The sequence below is a fragment of the Planococcus citri genome, chromosome 2 (assembly GCF_950023065.1).
Source record: "Planococcus citri chromosome 2, ihPlaCitr1.1, whole genome shotgun sequence".
NCBI classification, from domain to species: domain Eukaryota; kingdom Metazoa; phylum Arthropoda; class Insecta; order Hemiptera; family Pseudococcidae; genus Planococcus; species Planococcus citri.
In genome coordinates, this window is record NC_088678.1 from 81620043 (window position 1) to 81640172 (window position 20130).

Sequence of the window (20130 nt, forward strand, 5' to 3'; positions counted from 1 at the left end):
CCTTGACTATATCAAAAAACGCTAAACAAAAGCTCAAAACTTCGTGACATGTGGTATTTCACCTAAAATAACAACCTCTGGATAGAAAGGCTTTAAAGTGTAGATGTGTAAGTTTATGTTGTAGGTACAAAAGGTTGTGTAGTAAACTGAAAAAAGTTCAACAATTGATTAAGCCATATTTGATGGGTAGACAAAAGTACTTATGTTGTACCCGGAAAGATCGAAGTTGAAAAACAATTTTCGACAGAAAAAAAAGTTGAAGTTGATGTTGAAAGCTCAGCGAAAGAAAACTTCATGACATGAGGTAATGTTGACGATGCACCATGAAAGTTTTTTTTTTTATAAAATCAACTTTTTGTCGTAATTTCATTTCACATTTTAAAATTTAGTAAATTAATTTTTGAGCTTTTTTAAGCTCATAGTGAAAATTGTTAAATTTTCAACATAAACCTGCATACCTATCTACTATTTAAAACCTTTCTATCGAGTGGCTGTTTATCAAAATTGGTCCAGCTGTTGCAGAGATCTTACTGTGACGAAAAACTGACTTATAATGAACTTTCAAACTTTCTCTGAGCTTTTGCCATAAATTTTTAAAAGTTTTTTACAGTCTAGAATGGTTTTTTCGCGGTAATCTTTCAAGGTACAATTTGTATATTTTTTTACACATCAAATTAGATCAAATACTAAATGATCAAAATTTTCAAGCTTTCACTTAGCTTAGCTTTGACTGTGAACTTTTGTAAGCTTGTTTTCTTCAAGATTTGTCTTTTTGTGAAGCTCTTTCAAAGGGACAATAATATATGTATGTACTTCTTTCCAAATTTTAAGCTTTTGCTGAGCTTTTACCATCAACTTTTTTTTGTCAAAGTTTGTTTTTCCCTGGAGATTTTTTGAGGTACAAATGTAGGTACTTTTGTGTACCCACCCAATATGACATAATCGATTATTGAGCTTCTTTGAGCTTATGGTGTAACTTTTTGGCCTTTCAACATAAACCTGCACATTTAGACTTTAAAGCTTTTCTGTTGAGAGGTCGTTCATCAAAATTGGTTCAGCCATTGCTGAGATCTCACAGAAAAAAGAATCTGGTCATGATTTAAAACTTTCAAGCTTTCACTTAGCTTTCACCAGGAACTTTCTAAAGCTTTTCTTCTTCAAGGTTTGTCTTTTTGTGATGCTCTTTCAAGGTATACATATTATACGTACTACTGTGTATAGGTACTTCAAATGCGCTACATATAGGATAAAATCAATCATTGAGCTTTTTTGAGCGTTACAGCGCAACTTTTTGAACTTTTGATTAAAACCTGCACATCTATGGGTTAAAAGCTTTTTTTTGAGACATTGTCGAGCAAAATCGGTTCAGCCATTGCTGAGATCTTAAGAGTCGAAAGAATCCAGTCATAATTGAGCTTTTTTGAGCTTTTTATAGGGCAGCTTTTTTTGTAAACATCTATGCATTAATTTTTCTTCAACGTTCGACTTCTTTCGATGCTCTTTCAAGGTATGTATAACATACATACTTCTCTGTATGTGTCGAATGCACTACGTATGGGCTAAAATCATTTATTGAGCTTTTTTGAGCTTGAAAGCGCAACTTTTTTGTGAACTTTTTTCTTCAACATGTGACTTCTTTTGACGCTCTTTCAAGGTATAATATACGTATGTACTACTGTCTGTACGTCAAATGCGCTACGTATAGGCGAAAATCATTTATTGAGCTTTTTTGAGCTTTAAAGCACAACTTTTTTGTGAATTTTTTCTCCAACATGTGACTTCTTTTGACGCTCTTTCAAGGTATAATATACGTACTACTGCCTATACGTCGAATGCGCTACGTATAGGCTAAAATCAATTATTGAGCTTTTTTGAGCTTTAAAGCTCAACTTTTTGAACTTTTGATTAAAACCTGCACATCTACGGGTCAAAACCTTTTTTTGAGACATCGTCGAGCAAAATCGGTTCAGCCGTTCCTGAGATCTCAGAGTCAAAAGAATCCGGTCATAATTTTAATATATAGATGAAATCCCTACGTTTTCGTATGTTGAAAAAACCTTTCAAAAAACGCGTAATCTTGATTTTGACCGCGTGCAAAACCAAATTTTTAGGCATGAAAACTTGAAATTAGAGGTAATTATCGGAGAACCTTTAGTGGCATGTGATAATTCTAGAAGAAGAAAGGCAAAATTACTGCTCGAGCGAAGCGAGAGCGAATTTTTTTTTGAAAAAATGGGTTCAAGAAACAAAAAAACGTCCATTTTTGCATGTTTTTAGGGTAAAAATCGCGAAATCCGTATATTTCCGTTGGTACCTACTTTTTGCCAAATCCGTACAATTTTTTTTTTTAAAGCAAAAATCTGCCGCCCCCTAAAATTTGCCGCCCTAGGCAGCTGCCTATACTGCCTATACGTAAATACGGCCCTGCTGTAGATTATCAGAAAAAAAAATGAACTTCAACTTTCGAGTAAGTACCTATTATTCATTTTTATATTTTTTTGGACATCCTAATCGAAAAACCATAAAACCCAGGAAATACATTTTGAAAAGTTCAATTTTTTTTACAAGTTGAGTATACCAAACTTTATTACTCTGGCTCTGGATTTAGCGATTTACGATTTATTTTACCTCGACTAGATATGTTGAACATGGTTAAATTCTTAAATTGACGTAAAATTCAAGAAGTGATAACAGATAACGTTCGATTTAGACGTACTAATCCTCTGTCCATAAAAATTCCATCAACTTATGATTTTAGACGAAGAAAAAAGTGCTGATTATAATGCAATCATAAAAATGAGATTCAGCAATATTTTTTTTAAAAAAAAAGTAATTCTTTTTAGTTCTTCATGTTGGCTACACTTTTCTCAAAAAATAAAATTCAATGTTGCCAATGATCGCGATATTTTTTCCCTTCTTGCATCTTTCTTGTTTTTGACACTTGTTTGTTATCAAATTATCAATTTTTTCAAATTTTCCATTTCAAGATGCAATTATCGTACTTTCTGCATATTTTTAATTATCAAACGAATCGCTAATTAAATCGTAAATGTTTTAAAAAATGTCTAATTACCGAGTAGAATCAGGACTACAATTTCTTTCGCGAATCAAAAGTGTAAAAAGCAATCTACACAATTTGGAAAATAACATATTTGCCAACAAACTAACACCCACCGATGTGATAGAATTTTCATCAGAGTCAAATTTTGGAAAAACTCAAACCTTGCTTCATCTAATTAAAAACGCCATCTTAATCGATAATCACAACACCATCTCGATCGGAGGACTCGACTCAAGTGTTTTATTCATAGACACAGCTTGTCATTTAGAAATCGAGCAACTTTCTCAATACATCAAAAAAACCGTATCTAATTCAAATACTCGTTTCAACGACGAAGATCACAACACCATTGTAAAGAAATCGCTGGAAAATTTAACCATTGTACGATGCTACGACAGTCAACAACTTCTGATAGCTTTTCATTCGCTGAAGACTTTACTAACGTCGAATCCTAAGATAAAATTCATCATTTTAGACGGTATCGGTGCTCATTATTGGCAAGATTTCATCAACGGAGGTGTAAGGAAAATGGATCTTTACGAGAAGAAAGTTCTATCTGTTCTGGATACTTGTATCAAAGAGTTTAAGTTACTGCTGCTTTACGTTAGACCGGAATATTTCGTCATGAAGAATCCTGCCGGAAACGCGTCAGCTACCCATAAAGTTAGAATTCGAGTTAAAGATAAGAATAATCTAATTTTAGAAAGTACTGTGATATTTAAAGATAAATCTGTCCATAACAAATCATTTACTGTACGAGATCATCAATTGGTTTGGATGTAGTTTATACTAGTTTTAATTTCAAGTTCCTGTTGAATTTTTTAATAAAAATATTTTTGTAAGGTGTTTGTAACTAATCATTTATTGTACGAGATCACGAATTGGTTTGGATGTAGTCTGTCTGTTGAATTTTTTAATGGAAATATTTTTGTATCGTTTGTAAATAATTTACATCATTGTTCGAACTTCGAAACGATATTTCGAAAGATAGAAATACTATTTAACGATTTTAAAAATTCAACCATTTCGATAGGGTTGATGGTTTATTAACAATTCGTTAATGAAAGAACGAACTTTATATAAAATTTATTCAAGCAAGTCATAGAAAATTAACAATAAGCATATCGTATATTTACTTAGAAGGAAGAAAAAAAAACGAAAACAATATCAATCAAAATTAATACTACTTCAGAAAAAATTATTTATATACCGGATATTATAATGATAAAATGTTCCTAATATAATTTACAAATCATTTCTCCAAATTTCGACGATGATTCATTTACACAGTGATTAGCGTTTTCCGTTATTATAAGTCAAACCGCGAATAGGTGCTTTGAAGTTACTAGCTGCCTGTTGTTGCAATTGATATGCAAGAGGATGAATTTTAAATCCGTATAATCTGAAACGAATCGACGAAGAAAATTAATAAAAATTAACCATCGTTATCTCGTACGAATTGAAAATCAAACAGTCGAAAAATCGTTACCTAGGTTCGAAAAATACATTCGATTTCTTAGGACGATATTCCGGATGAACCATGAATAACATGTGAGGAAATCCTGTTCCGAAGTAAGCACCATCTGTGTGATGATGACGAGACGATTTCGGAGTATAAACTTCCATACATTTCGGACAATACAGCTTGACCATTGCTTCGCCGGGTACATCGGATAAGCCTATAAAAAAATCACACACAGTTAGAAAGCGAGTATTTTAAAATCAAACGACAGTCTTCGAATAATTTACCGATGGGCAACATTGGTTGATCTTCGCAATAAGCACGTGGACAATGTCCGAAGTCACCAGCTTGGTATTTTTCAATCATTTGAGCGATACCGCGATTAGTTAAAATGTATCGAGCGTGAATTAAACCGTACAGCATTTCAGCTGCTTGTTCGATCATATCACTTTGATTAGGATTGTCTTCGAGTTCATCGTCTGTAAAAGAGAAATGCTCGACGTTAGTATCGAATATCGATACTTTGTCATCTTACGACGAGTAAAGTTGAGAAGCAAACTGACCCGGTTCTAAATCTAGGATCATGTCCAATGCTTGTCGATAATGAGGTACTTGTTCGTTTAAACCAGTTAAATTGAATTTATCTTGAATGTAGTCTTCGTCGACCTATTTAAACAGCAGAAAAAAAAGAACAGTAATTAAATTCAAGGTCGTAAAATTCAATCTACTCTAAGAACGAGAAATATAAAATAAAAAAACGTATGTCTCAAGGAACCGAGCACTTACTTCGCAGAAGAATTCATTTCCACGTAATCCACAAAACCACGAAATCCAAGAAACTTCTTCGGAACTACTCATTTTTCTGTCACACATAATAATAAGATTGTATTAATTAAACGTAGAAGTGCTTTCGGATCACAAAGTACATACAATATGTTAATATTATTTATTCGTCCAATTTATATTGGCGAAAAAAAATCTTCTCGAGTACCTAAGCAACCTTTATCTCTTTCGCAATTGCTTATCAAACATTAAAATGTAATACACGGTTTCGATAAGTAGCCAGTAATCGAACCATCGCTTCGCAATTTTTTTTAAAGTGTAAATTCAGCAAATCGCCGATCACTTTCTACGCACAGTACGATTTTTTTTTCTCAACACTATGCATATTTTTATATTGTAAATTCAGCAGTAGTAGGTGAATGAGCATGCATTATTGTCAGCGACTAATCAATCGACAAAAGCTACTCTACAATACAAAGAAAAAATACAGGTAAATAAATAATGGAGTAATTTTTCAATTCGAATAAACCCACCGTTTTCCATTATCACTACGTTCACGCGACATGGTGTTTCCCTTCGGTAATAAAAAGCTTAACAAATTTGTAACAATAGAAGATATAATAAGTTCTTCATCGGAAGACGACATAATCATAAAAACCGAAACTCGCACATCGAGATTACTTTTTCTCTTTAATCTAATACAAAATCTATCGTCTACAATGGTATACGGTGCGCGGATTAATCAACATACGGCTTCACCCTAAAACAAGCAACGTACAAAGAGTAACCCAAGCAAATGAAAATCTCATTATACTAATTTCTTGATTAACGCCAAACAATAATGTAACTACTACAACGAAAACTATCGCAAAACGTACTTGATTTATGAACGCAATCGAAGGATTATCGTACATTGAATCACTACACACAATGTACCTACTACATCATCACAATACTCATTTTACACGCGCAGAAAATCACAATGCAACGAACCAACAAGAATGCGAGAGTTATGTCAAAGCTCGTTAGTATTGTAAATGCTCAAAGAGTCGCAGAATCTAATATTCTAATCGGTGTAACAATCTCAGTACGAGAGAAGGATTGTGCTAGAGAGTAATCAGTTGAGGAATAGATAATCGAACTCACCTTTTGAAGTTGTAAAGAGCCACACTTCAAATTATTGTTCGAGTTGATCGGGAAAGTTTTGATGGGTTGCAGGTTCTCGAGTGAACGTTTGGATAGATAATTCTTCGGATAATCTTGAACCTGGTCAAAAATTCGACATTGAATTACTCAACATTAGAAATTATTATTGAATTTTACAAGAATTCATTACAAGAAGAGAAAACTTCGGCGCATTGGATCCAATAAGTAAACATTGCGAGAATTTTGATAGCAAGGTCGTTATCGGAAAGGTTTACCGGGTCGATATTTTTACCGGTAATTACTGGTAATTTTCAATGTAAGTTGATGAAAAACGAGCTTTTTGTTTTTTGTTTTTTTTTAAACAAAAAATAAAAAAACTACAAAGGATGAAAGGAACTAGGAACTTGGGAATTGAGTTGACTGTTGAGAAGACATGACATGAGTTAAGCTTGTCATAAATTTGATAAATTGAATCAAAAATCAGTGAAATCAGTGAAATCACTCAAAAAAAAATTGACAAAAATTAAATTTTTCAAGAAAATTACTCGAATAATTGTCGAATTAAAAATGAAAGATCGTTTTATTTTTTTTATACTCGAATTCGATTACTTTATTTGAAAATTGAAAGCAAGAACGAAGAACGAATAAAGAACAAATGAACAAAACAACAACTGACAAAACTTTTCAAGAATATTACTCGAACTCGAATCAAAAAAATCAAAGAATTTTGAATTTGTCAATTTGAAAGAAAGAACTATGAAAGAACAAAGAACGAATACTTTCAAAACTGATTTCCTGTTCTTGTTCTTATTCAGTTTGTTATTCTTTATTATTTTAAAATAATTCGTTTTGCGTTTTTGTTCTTGTTCATTTCAAAATGCTTCGTTCTTTATCATTTTGTTCCATTCTAAACTCAAGCAGTATCTGCAGTACCTTCCTTTTCAACTCAAATTTTTTTGACCCCTTGCTCTTGCTTTTAAATAGAATTCAATGCATAATACAATGCATCGATCTCTTGACGAATTAAAGACATCATCTAATTGTTGTTTGTTGATTTAATTCAATTTTTTAGTCGAATTTGAACGAAGTAAATTCTGTTCCTAATCTTGATTTTAAAAAATAGGTAACAAAAAACTTCCTTTGAAGTAGGTACTAGGTACTCAATATTTCTGCGCATCCTGTATGTACATACATTATAAGAACGTGCATACTAATTAGTAATTACTTATCTAACCGAAATATCTAGAATTTCAATTCCGGAAAGTCGAATGGTTTTCAAGGGAAATTAGGAGTGATCGAAACAGATAAGTTATTTTAATGTGATAGCAATATCCCTATTTCATTGCTGATTTCGGCTCGTCAAACGATCAATCGTGGTTTTTTGCTCTCTAAGCCTACCCGCATTGGTAAGTTGAAAGTTTAAGTACATTTTTCCCCCACTTGTTAAATGTAAACTACCTTAGCTATACCTATCACCTGGTAAAGTTTTATGGTAGGTACCTAATTTCGAGCATTGCAAATCTGCTGGAGGCCCCAGTAGATTCCAAAAAGTCGCCAGAGGTTCCAAAACGACTTGAAATTCACCTGCTGTCGAATTCACAGCAGGGTTGTACATGTTTAAAACAAAAATGTTTTAAACATGTTTAAAACACGTTTAAAACAAGTGAAAAAAAACAGAACGATGTTTTAAACAAAAAAAGCCGTTTAAAACCTTGTTTTTTTTTGTTTTAAACGTGTTTTTTTTCGACTCCAATTTCCTAAAAAAAACTTGTTTTTTTAGCTTTTTGTTGAAAAAAGGTGAAATAGAACAAACTGTATTTTTGGAGACAAATTTTGTGTTTTGATTCCGATTTTTCAATATTTCTTGAGCTTTACAGCGTTTTTATGACGTCACATCTCAAAAATTGATAACTGGTGAACCCAAAACAAATGAATTTGTGTTTAAAACACATTTTAAACGTGTTTAAAACGCGTTTTAAACACATAGTTTTAAACACGAGAAAAAAACTGTTTTAAAACAAAAAAAAACGTTTTAAACAAAAAAAAACGTTTTTTTTGTTTTTTTCAAAAAAAACACGTTTTTGTACAACCCTGATTCACAGCGTACTGAAATTCGTTTAAATAACTTTACACAACGAATTTCGGCTCTCTCCAACAGTCCAACTACATTCGATTAAATTTTGTGAAAATTTCAAGTTTCAAAAATCTGTCAGAAGCTCCAGAACTGCTCAGAACGGTTAAAAGCCGTTTCCAATCGATTTGACAGTTCAAAAGTAGGGCATATCCCCAAATTTTAGCTTTCTAGGTCAATTTGGTAAAATTTTGATTTTTTCCTCATTTTTGACCAAAATTTGATTTTTAAAAATTCATCAATACCTAATAATCAAAAAATGCACTTTAGCACATGAAGTTTTGACTGGTGATGAATTTTTGCATGCTCTTTCGACCTAGCTTCGCCCAGTTTAAAAAATTGCATGCAAATTCTTTGTTGGAATGAAAAATCTGATTTTGGCTGATCTGTCAATCAAAATAGCTGCCATTTGGTCACTAAGTCCAACTTTTTTTCAGCAAGTTTACTTTAAAATGTTCCTTAAGAAAGATGTCCCCTTTAAGAAAAATGTTGTTCCAGGGGATCGGTGGGGGGGGGGTCAACTATTCCTGTTGTAATATCCCGGACTATCTATTTCATCATCATAGGTACATGCGTGGTCAGCACTTTTATCTTCGTTCAAAGTCATAAGTTAATGGCATTTTTATCAAAGAAGGATTAGTACGCAGAAGTCGAACGTTATCTGTTATCATTTCCTGAATTTTACGTCAATTTTTAACCATGTTTAACAAAGTCGAGATAAAATAAATCGTAAATCTAGAGCCACAATAACAAAGTGTGATATGCTTTTTTAACTTGTAAAAAATCTAACTTTTTAAAATGTATTGTCACCTATTTTATGACTTGTTTTATGGGTTTTCGATGAAGATGTCCAAAAAACATAAGAATGAATAATAGCTAGGTACTTGAAGTTTCGTTTTTTTTCCTGGTAGGTAAGCTCTAATCTGTAAAATGAAAACCAATAACTCATAAATCATCTGCACGAGCGGACAGAAGACAAAATTTTGATAAAGGTTTTATTTTCTTCAATGCTATTTCCTGTCTCATTAGGGGGGAGGGGGGATTATTCCAATTGCCATACCATATGCCGAACAGCCGAGCTATTAGGATAATGATTTATTATAGGTATCATTACCAAGTATGGTATAGTAGGTACCTAGTCAAAAGTCCAACTCGTTTTGCTTGAAAACATGCTCCCAGTTTCAAATTTTTGATTCGGAGTATGCCTCGAATATTTAAAGATGATCTCCATTTTCATTTCCGAAATACTTGAAGTTTTTTTTTTTTTGAAAAAAAGAAAGTTTAGCATTTTTTTTTTTCAAAAACCTATTCCACTTTTAATGGGTCTGATTGCATCACACTGTGATAAGAAAAATTATAGTGTAAGGTCATTCCATGTCAATTCGACTGACGTTTTTGAGTCATGTCTTTCAATTTCGCTCAATTTTTTTTTACAATATCTACCCATCCAGTAAGTAAGAAACCCGCAATCAGTTTGGTCCCAGCCCCCTCAGGGGGTGGTTGGGGGCTTCCATTATTTTCATCATTGTCTCAAGGTACTCAACTTCAGCAGCGCTTTCCTCCAAAACTATGATACTTTGATCAAAACTGATTTCACAGTTCAAAAGGGTATTGAATTTTGAACTTTTGAAGCATTTTGAAATTTCCAAAATTTGAAAGTTGAACTTTCAAATTGAAAGTTCAAATTTCAAAATGGCGGTGTGAGTGGGAGCTACCATTTAAAATTCTGAAAAAATTTCCATAGATGTACCTTTTGATGTTTTTTCGAAATATTCAAGTTTCGAGATGGCACCTCTCAATGGAAGGGGAGCACCCTCACCCCCCATTTGGGGCAAAACTTTCGAAAAAAATCTGGGGCATGTGATATATCGAATTGTATGTTTTTGGTAACGCTGAACACGAATATGACGTTAGATTTTTGATTGGACCCCATCCACGGCCCCCAGCACCTCCCCAAATGAGGTAAAATTTCAAAATAGGGGTTTTTCGTGCGACACATCAAATAATTATGATGTTTTTGGTGACGCTGAACACGAATATGATGTCAGATTTCTGGTTGGACCCATCCACGGCCCTCAGCACCTCCCCAAGGGGGGACCTAAAAAAAATGGTTTCAATCGTGTGACACATGAAATAGTATGTTTTTGATATCGCTGAACACGAATATAGCTGTAGTTTTTCAAATTGACCTCACCCATGGCTCCCAGAACCTCCCCCAATTGGTAAAAGTCCAAAAAAATTGTTGGAGGCCGTAGATGGGGTCCAACCGAAAATCTGACATCATATTCGTGTTCAGCATCACCAATAACGTACTACTAGATGTGTCACAGGAAAAAACTCTTATTTTGAATTTTTACCCCATTTGGGGAGGTGCTGGGGGCGTGGATGTTTTTTTTTCATTTTTTTGGTTCCTCAGACACACAAGGTGCCGTAGGTTTTTTCAAATAAACATATTTATTTACATCTTAAATCCAAGACTAACCACGACCCATACCCCCTAGGTGGCTGCCAAGGGCCCAATCACCCTACCAGGCTTTGTTATTCACGCAAGCCGGCAAGCCCATCAGGTAGACTGAGTCCCCCAACCCATCTTGGGAAAAGGATTTTAAGGAAGAGAATTTGGTGCCTGGGGGGAGGGGTCAACAAGTGTTGGTCTCCCCTTCGCATTACACGAGTTTTGGATATGGGGGGATATTTGCGAGGAGGCTGGTGCACATGCTAAGGGCTTCACACCAGCCTCTCACATTGGACTTAAGAGTACAATACCTACTAGATATGACTAATTATTATAGGCTGAAAAATGTAGGAAAATGGGTATGATTAGTTAACTTGGTCTACTTTGCAAATATATACAGCATTATAATACAAAAAAGAAATTATAATACAAGAAAGAAACCCACAGTGAATTAATTTAAGCTTATGGTTTTGAAAAGAATATATTTAGGGCATGCATAGGTTTTGAAAAATCTAACTATAGTTATTTACAGCTTGAGGTAATGCATTTTAATGGGTTATTTATAGGGCTTCTACTGGTCGATATTTGATAGGTATTTGGTTGATAGATCAGGATTGAAGCTGTTACTCCTTCTGGGTGCATACTCTGACAGTAACTGGGTGGTCCCTGAAGCATTTGATGATGGATTGTTTCACTGTTGACCACTCCAGTTTATCCAGACCACACCCTAGTCTTAGTACCTACTGCTATCTTTTTGATTTTGAGTTGGTCGCATTTGGCAACAAGTGCTTTCATTGTTGTTACAAATGTCCTTGATTGACGGCTTATCATTGTACTGTTCTTTGGTGATGGCATAAAGGTAAAGGATGTAATTTCCACCTTTTTAGAACTCAACTACTTCACCAACCTTAGCACCCCTTGACCTCAGAGTGTCCTGGTTACTGAAGGCTCACTTAAATAGGAGCGCAATGCCCTTCTTAGACATCCTAAAGTCTCTGATGACATAATGGGCCCCTCTGGGCAAACTATGGGTATTATCTAAACAGATCATCCTCTTAATTCCTCCAAGGTGAAGATCCCATTTGATTTGGTCTTTATCTTTCTCTAGTTGGAGTGTTGGATTCTTTTTTGTAGTCCCTTCTCAGCTTGTTTGAGAACTTTCTCCGCCCTAGCTGGGGTTATTTGGCCCATCTGTAGGGAATCGCTGTATGGCAGTAGACAACCCACAGCAGCTGGCCCAACTGGGCGGTAGAATCTCTCTTTTATCCCTCTTAGTACAAGGTACTGCATTGTGGGTTGGAATAGTACGTGATGTGAAAATATCAGAGAGTAGGATAGGAATGGCCCAGTTTACCATCAGTGATCAACAAACTGATCCATTGCCTTGTCAACTATGTTACATTCCACATTTTGGTTTTCAATATCAGCAAAGTGTTTACTAAGGAAGGATCGATTGTGGACAAATAGGATTGTCCAACCTCGGTTTTTGTGCGTGTCTAAAAGTTGTTCTAACAAATAAGACGCGTTGGTTGACATCTTCAAGTGTTAATCCATTTTTGTACGGTCCTAGAGGTATGTAGTTTCCACCAAGAACCAGTCCCCTCTGAGGGGAGCACTCTTTGGCCTCCGGATTTTCTCCGGCTGTCACACGCGAAGCCATGTGCTTTTGGGCACACTTCAACACACTGGCTGCTGTGGCGCCTTCAGCTTCTGGGCTGGTTTGTTTCTGGCTGACCAATCAAAAATCTAACGTCATATTCGTGTTCAGCGTTACCAAAAACATACAATTCGATATATCACATGCCCCAGATTTTTTTTCAAAAATTTTGCCTCAAATTGGGGGTGGGGGTGCTTCTTCTCCATTAAGAGATCCCATCTTGAAACTTGCTTATTTCGAAAAAGCATCAAAAGGTGCATCTATGGAAATTCCGAAATTTTTTCAGAGGAATGCGCTGCTGAAGTTGAGTACCTCAACTACCTCGAGACAATGTGAAAATAATGGAAGCCCCCCACCCGCCCCCTGAGGGGGCTGGGACCAAACTGATTGCGGGTTTCTTACTTACTGGATGGGTAAATACTGTAAAAAAAATTTGAGCGAAATCGAAAGACGTGACTTTCGAAATCACATTTTTTTGGTCAAATTGACATGGAATGACCCTGATACCTATAGTTATACCTACATTTGCAGATCCGGTATCAATAATTATTAGGTACCTACCTGTATACTTATTATTATTTTTATTTTGATTGTAGGCCATTCAGCACTAACCGCCATACAGATCTATCAATCCAGTCGGACTTTGTCTCTATAGCCTTGACCTCCGAACAAAAGGAAAATATGCAGATCATAGTGAAACCGTCTTGGTTCGCGTTTACCCTCTTAATTATTTATGTGAACCTTAGTCAGCAACAGCCATCAACAAAAGCATTGCCTGGAACTAGTGAAACGTGGGAACAAATTATAAAAGGAAATAAAGTATACGTTGATAAAACAAAGTACTTACGAGAAATGTTGGAAAGTTGGCCTACTCGAGCATTCTGGCTGCTTACAAGGCCACGTCGATTCGGCAAGTCTGTATTCGTACGAATGGCTAAGAACTTTCTTCAAGGAAATGACGAATTGTTCAAAGGTCTCGATATTTACAACGATGGAAATACCAAGTTTTTCAACGCATGTTGTGGGAAGATATACGATTCAGCGTGGACCCAGTTCCCTGTTCTTCATTTGGATTTCAACGAAATAAACGAATTTAATACGTTCGAAGAACTTAAACTTCGATATAAAAGCTTGCTGGAAGCTGCAGTGAAATCCTACGGAAGTGATCCAACAACGTTAACATATTGCGGCATGAGCGATGTTATCACTGAATTGTATTTACACTCCAACAGATCACCAGTTATGGTTCTCATTGACGAATACGATAAACAATTTCATACAGCAAAGTACGTATTGAAGAATGATACGTTGGCTAAAAGAATTGCGCTGTTTATGACTGATATTTTATCCGAAGTGAAAGGCAGTTACGGATCGGGAAAGGTGGGATTTGTTTTTGTCACCGGTGTTACAAAAGCAGTGCTACAAATTACAGAAAGTGGCGCTGCTAATGATTTCGAAGATGTTACATACGATAGCCTTTTCAACGACGCATTTGGTTTCACAGAGAATGAAATCCGTTCATATATGCGAGATCATCTGACCGAGTTCGCTCGTGAGAAAACCTACCTCCCAGAGGACGACGAATCGCCCGAAGACCAAATTATGAAGGATTTAAAAGACATGTACGACGGTTACCGATTCCATATAAGAAATAATTCAGCCACCAAGATTTTTAACCCTGTGTCCGTGATTGAAAGTCTGACGAATAAAGATTTACAGAAATACTGGTGTGCCACCAGTTCAAACGAATACGTGATTGAACGATTGTACGAAGAATCAAGGGATTGTTACTTACACGATGACATCCATGGATATGTATTTGAAGTTGTGGAACGTGATGCCCTTAATGCCAGGAATTCGATCGAAGTTTCTACAAAATTACCTATTTATATGCTCACGTACGGTTACTTGACTGTCAAAAATTATTCAGCAGAAAGAAACGCGATTGATTTAACTTTTCCTAATACTGAGATGAAGGATTATATTAGAATGGAATTAGAGGAGTACCGACCGCCCCGACATAAAGTGTATAAACACTAACTTTCTGCATCAACTGATGAGCTTCAGGTTGCCTTTGAACAATGAACTATGGCAACATATGGACGATTGCAGGTAGGTAAGTATAGATATAACCGAATTCACGACCCTAGACCTACCTACGAGATAAAATCCTTGGTAAAATTTCGAGCAATTTTGTTGTAAAATGAGGTTCGTCATCTTGTAAAGAAATATAGGTATGTAGGTGCCAAGGTAAATAAATACTACGATAGTATTTATTTACCTTATGTACCTACTTTTCAATTCGTCACTTCGGATTTTCGATTCATCGACTGATCTTATGGTAGTAAGTATTGAATTTTCAGCTGCCGAAGGTGATTTGCAACGCCTTCTGGAGCGATTTGGAATTGCTGGAGAATAGACAATTTCTGCTTGAGGGTCCAGATCGGTCCAAGATGGTGGCAATCGATAGGAGGGGTGAGTTGGTGAAATCACTTGAATGATCCAAACATTTTTCTCATTTTTGGCGAATTTTTCGAAATCGGTAACTTTTTGCCCAAAAATCAAGAGTGGCGAATTCAATGTACAAAGTAAGAAAATGTTTGCATCATTAAAATGACTTCAATAACCCATAGTGTTAGAATGGACGAGCAAAACATGTTATTACTTAATAGGTCAAATTGCCTATCTTCCAAATTGTGGGGGCAAACACTACGATGCCGATGGCAAAAAAAAACAGGCCACAACGAGTTTTGAATAAAAAATTTTCATATTATACTTACAGTATGACACAAAAGTAATGCACAGTGGCTTTTATTTCTAAGTGGAAAGAGCTAGCGAGATGAATGAAGCGACGTTTACATGCACAGAGTGTCCACAAATTAAAAACCGGGTTGGTCAAAAAATTTAAACTGGTTTTTATTGGCGCAATGTATTCTACACACTAAAGTGACAAAAACGTGATATGAATTTTTTTAAACCGGTTCATTAATTTGCAACCAGTTGACAAAAAACACCCAAAAACTGTAGATAGAGAAAACAGATTGAAACAAAAGTTGTAGAGCGTGAAAAATTACACAATACTGTCAAATCACATTTTGAAACCGGTTCATTGGTTCATATTCAGCAACCAGTTTTTGATAATCACCTAAAAATTGGAGATAATTAAAAAAGCTTGAAACAGAAGTAGTGGAGCATAAAAAATTGAACCATTTCCGCTGATCAGATTTTGAAACTGGTTTATTAATTTGCAACCAGTTGATAAGAATTACCTAAAAATTAGAAATAGGTACAGAAAAAAACTTGAAACAAAAGTTGTAGGGCGTGAAAAATTGAACCATTTTCGCTGATCAAATTTTGAAACCGGTTCATTAATTTGCAACCAGTTGATAAGAATTACCTAAAAATTAGAGATACAGAAAAAAGCTTGAGACAAAAGTTGTAGAGAGTGAAAAATTACACAATTCTGTCTAATCACATTTTGAAACCAGTTCATTAATTTGCAACCAGTAATCAAAAATTACCAAAAAATTGGAGATAGAGAAAAAAGCTTGAAACAAGAGTTGTAGGGCGTGAAACATTGAACCATTTTCGCTGATCAGATTTTGAAACCGGTTCATTAATTTGCAACCAGTTATCAAAAATTACCAAAAAATTGGAGATACTTAGAGAAAAAAGCTTGAAACAAAAGTTGTAGGGCGTGAAAGATTGTACCATTTTCGCTGATCAGATGTTGAAACCGGTTCATTGATTTGCAACCAGTTGATAAAAATTACCTGAAAATTGGAGCAATACAGAAAAAAGCTCGAGACAACAGTTGTAGGGCGTGAAAAATTACACAATTCTGTTCAATAACATTTTGAAACCGGGCCATTGGTTCGCATTTAGAAACCAGTTTTTGACAATCACCTAAAAATTGATGATAGAGAAAAAAGCTTGGAACAAAAGTTGTAGAGTGTAAAAAATTGAACCATTTTTGCTGATTGGATTTTGTAAATGGCTAATTAATTTGTAACCAGGTAACTTTTGATGGTTTGCTGCGAATTAATGAACCGGTTTCAAAATCTGATCAGCAAAAATGGTTCAAAAACTGGTTGCTAAATGTACACCAATGAACCGGTTTCAAAATGTGATTAGACAGAAATGTGTAATTTTTCACGCTGTACAACTTTGGTTTCAAGCTTTTTTCTCTGTCTACAATTTTTGAGTGTTTTTTGCCAACTGGTTGCAAATTAATGAACCGGTTTCAAAAAAATCATATCACGTTTTTGTCATCTTGGTGTGGAATACATTGCGCCAATAAAAACCAGTTTGAATTTTGTGACAAAAACCGGTTTTACAATTGGCGGACACCCTGTGCATGGGCCTGAAATTTTCAAGGTCACTTTTAAAAGCCATTATTTTTCCCTACTCAACGCCGCTTCATTCATCTCGCTAGCTCTGTCCATTTGGAAATAAAAGCCACCGGCACTACTTTTGTGGCATACTGTATTGTAGAAGGTACGAGTATGAATATGCATGTGGGAGTTTAATTATATTTGTATCGCCGGTATTCCAAAGTGACTTGATAGATTACAGCTTCCGAAGAACGAAGCTAGGAGAGCTGGGGGCCCAGCACTCTGTATTGATGATTTTTTTTCATTTCAAATCGTCAATTTCCTTGAAATTTTCGATTCAGTCATTCAGTTTCGGAATTTCTTGTCAGAAAAAAACTCTTTTCTCTCACTTCTTCAAAAATTCTCGCACGAGTTTTCACCCTCACTCCTCGCTTGAGCAGAACTTCTTTCTTGTTTCTGAATAATTTTATGTATTTTTGCAATGTTTGTCTCTCATCAAAAATGTTTCACTTCCTAAATTATGATCTTTCGAAAGCTCTTGCCCTTGCTATCGCTGTGTTCGGATTTGAAATTTTTGAAAAGCATTTAAATCCAGAAAAATCAATCTCTCGTGTCAAGAATAACGTTTTTTCAATCTCTTGGAGTAGAAAAATTTCCAAAATTTCTGCCCTAGCTTCACTCGAACCACTTTACATTTTTTTCGAAACTTGAAATTTTCTGAAAATATTACAGGTACATTAAATTTTAAAAAAATCCAATCTCACGCATCAAAAATAACTTTTTTTTACCTTTTGGATTTAAAATTTATAAAGCTTAGTTTTTTTTAGTAACTTCCCAAAAATGCCATCATCTTCCATCTTTTGTTTACCTTAACTGCCTGAAAGATTCTTTTCCATGCCCGGAAACGCCCATACATAAGATATCTTCTTGCAGTTCCTTTTGTTATGTAGACAGGGATCTTCACTGCCTGTGTTGTAGAGACCAAACCACGAAGCTGAAACAATAAATGTACAAGTGATAAAAATGATGCTTTACCTTTTATTTAAACAGCTTTAGCTAGATAATGAAATTCAAATTACTTTTTCCTTTAATTTCTTCGGCTCATCCTGGAGCTCTTTTTTTCTTCCTCCGCTCGCTCAATAAGCTTCTTGTTTTCTTTCTCCGCTCGTTCAATGAATTCTTTTTTCTCCCTCTCGGCTTGCTCAGCTCGTCGGGTTTGTTTCTGAAATAAGTTATTACACAGATTTGCTAATTACATGAGGAAATCTGTACACTACTCCACAATAGTTTTCAGCTAGTAGTTTCATATCATCATCATCATGAATAGTACTTAAAATTGTCCCTTCAATTTTGAAGATAGGCAACTTGTTTATCTTACTTTTTTTTAATCGTACCCGATTATATCCAAATCTACATCTCAAGTTTGTACTACCATTCCACTCCCCGGACAGTGGACACCTTGTATTGTATATAACATTTTTTTCTTTAATAATTATTTCAATCGCCCGTTCTCCGGCGTTCTGCTAGGCCATGATCTACTGCGATGTATAGTTCATCAGAAATCATAAAATACTTAATAAAATAATATGTACCTATTTCGTAAAAATTTAGTTAAAATGAATTATTATTTTATTTAAAAAATATTCCCTCATTGAGCCAAAACATTGATGGAAAACTTGAAAACGTACGTTGATTTGAGCAAAGTTTTAAAAGTTTCCTTTGTGAATTTATCACGTACGAAGGGAATTCTACGAGGGCACAAGCTCAGGAAATTTTCTAATCCAAGACTGGAGCAAGAGAAAGTTATTTTTTTAGAATAGAAATGTGAAGTGATTCGAGTAAAACGAGGTAGAAATTTTGGAAAATTTTTCAAATCCAAGAGATTAAAAACGCGTTTTTTTTACACGAGAAATTTATTTTTCTGGATTTATAAATGTGTTTTAAAAATTTCAAATCCAAGCACAGCGACAGCGAGAGTTTTCAAAAGTTCATAATTTAGGAAGTATAACAAATTGAAGAAGTGAGAGGAAGTGTTTTTTTTTCTGACGAAAAATTCCCAAACTGAATCGAAAAATCGTTAATACAGAGTGCTGGGCCCCAAGTCCTCCTAGCTTCGTTCCTCGGAAGCTGTAATCTATCAAGTCACTTTAGAATATCACGATACAAATAATTAGAACCCTACTTGCATATTCATACCTACTACAATAAAAGACTTCTATGTACCTACTTATATCTATTGAATTATGCCTGTCTTCTTGAATTAGAAAATGGTATTGCTAATTTTTTGATCATTCTTTCTAATTTTATTATTTAAATTCTTTTACACGCTTTGTATTGAATTTAGTTTTATTTTCAATTTCTATGTAACCTAAATTGTGAAATTGTTTCTGAATTCAAGATAATTACAAATTTATCGACCATAAATTTTTAATAAAAAATTCATATTTTGTTACAAGATAAATACTTTACACAAATTGTGAAATTTTGAAAATGTTTCTAGGTTTAAGATTGTGAATTCAGATTTATTGACCATGAATTGTTTTTTCCCTCTTGATTTGTACCTGCGAATTACTCCTGTTACATTTTCATGTTGTAATAAACTCCTGAAATAAAAATACGCTCACTTAAGAAATTATTTTAATTCAATTTTCTCCTTATTAACTTTCTTTGAAAATTTGATTTGTATCACTTTTTCTGAAATTTACAAATTGATTAAAAATTCACTTTTCAATTCACACTCCTAGGATATCACGTTAGCCACCTAAAACGATCTACAGGACGCATAGAACTTAGAAGCACCGACTACAGTACCTAATATGGGTACTAAAAATAATTTTTGACCCTTTCAGAGTGATTTTGGTGTAAAAATGAAAAAAAATCGCCGGAGGACTCAGAAGTGTGCTTTCTCTCTGTGAAAAAAAAAATCATCAAGCCAATTATCGTGCAATACCATTTAATAAAATTCATATCGCACACGAAGAAATTATAATTAATACAATAACATGCGCAGAAGAATATAGTAATAAATGTAATATAATATATAATAGTCCGAACATTTTAGAGCGAACTTGCCAAAAAAAAGTTGGCCTTACTTACAAAAT

At 34.6% G+C, this 20130-nt stretch overlaps 3 protein-coding genes across 7 annotated transcripts; 2 read left to right on the forward strand and 1 right to left on the reverse strand.

Moving 5' to 3' along the window:
* Nucleotides 1-2921: 2921 nt before the first annotated feature.
* On the forward strand, nucleotides 2922-3903 carry LOC135838021 (DNA repair protein XRCC2-like). The gene has a single exon (XM_065353526.1). It carries the CDS (start codon nucleotides 3062-3064, stop codon nucleotides 3842-3844), a length of 783 nt encoding a protein of 260 aa, XP_065209598.1. The 5' UTR covers nucleotides 2922-3061; the 3' UTR covers nucleotides 3845-3903.
* A 229-nt stretch (nucleotides 3904-4132) lies between these two features.
* Nucleotides 4133-6769, reverse strand: CkIIbeta (casein kinase II subunit beta). Of its 4 annotated transcripts, none has more exons than XM_065353524.1 (7): nucleotides 6643-6769; nucleotides 6453-6572; nucleotides 5310-5385; nucleotides 5087-5189; nucleotides 4811-5002; nucleotides 4551-4740; nucleotides 4133-4463 (listed from the first exon to the last, which is right to left on the reverse strand). In XM_065353524.1, the coding sequence occupies exons 3-7, from the start codon at nucleotides 5379-5381 to the stop codon at nucleotides 4355-4357; spliced, it is 666 nt and encodes a 221-aa protein (XP_065209596.1). In that variant the 5' UTR covers nucleotides 5382-5385; nucleotides 6453-6572; nucleotides 6643-6769; the 3' UTR covers nucleotides 4133-4354. The 4 variants fall into 4 exon arrangements, with proteins under 4 accessions (XP_065209596.1, XP_065209593.1, XP_065209594.1 ...); XM_065353521.1 differs by lacking the exons at nucleotides 6453-6572; nucleotides 6643-6769 and adding exons at nucleotides 5840-6066; nucleotides 6185-6352; XM_065353522.1 differs by having other exon boundaries at nucleotides 6453-6669.
* LOC135838019 (uncharacterized protein in vnfD 5'region-like) lies at nucleotides 5543-19776 on the forward strand. 2 transcript variants are annotated; one of them, XM_065353519.1, is made up of 2 exons: nucleotides 5543-5796; nucleotides 13292-19776. In XM_065353519.1, exons 1-2 carry the CDS (start codon nucleotides 5726-5728, stop codon nucleotides 14733-14735), a joined length of 1515 nt encoding a protein of 504 aa, XP_065209591.1. In that variant the 5' UTR covers nucleotides 5543-5725; the 3' UTR covers nucleotides 14736-19776. The 2 variants fall into 2 exon arrangements, with proteins under 2 accessions (XP_065209591.1, XP_065209592.1); XM_065353520.1 differs by lacking the exon at nucleotides 5543-5796 and adding an exon at nucleotides 7702-7858 and having other exon boundaries at nucleotides 13292-19773.
* The last annotated feature ends 354 nt before the right edge of the window (nucleotides 19777-20130 follow it).

Bases quoted from the DNA above. Each gene is read 5' to 3' on its own strand.
- LOC135838021 (XM_065353526.1), top strand. From the start codon at position 3,062: ATGTCTAATTACCGAGTAGAATCAGGACTACAATTTCTTTCGCGAATC.
- LOC135838019 (XM_065353519.1), top strand. From the start codon at position 5,726: ATGAGCATGCATTATTGTCAGCGACTAATCAATCGACAAAAGCTACTC. The intron at 5,797-13,291 runs GTAAATAAATAA...TTTTGATTGTAG, and splicing joins AATACAAAGAAAAAATACAG to GCCATTCAGCACTAACCGCC.
- CkIIbeta (XM_065353521.1), bottom strand. From the start codon at position 5,958: ATGATTATGTCGTCTTCCGATGAAGAACTTATTATATCTTCTATTGTT. The intron at 5,386-5,839 runs GTGGGTTTATTC...TATGTGTGACAG, and splicing joins CGTAGTGATAATGGAAAACG to AAAAATGAGTAGTTCCGAAG. The intron at 4,464-4,550 runs GTAACGATTTTT...GATTCGTTTCAG, and splicing joins AATGTATTTTTCGAACCTAG to ATTATACGGATTTAAAATTC.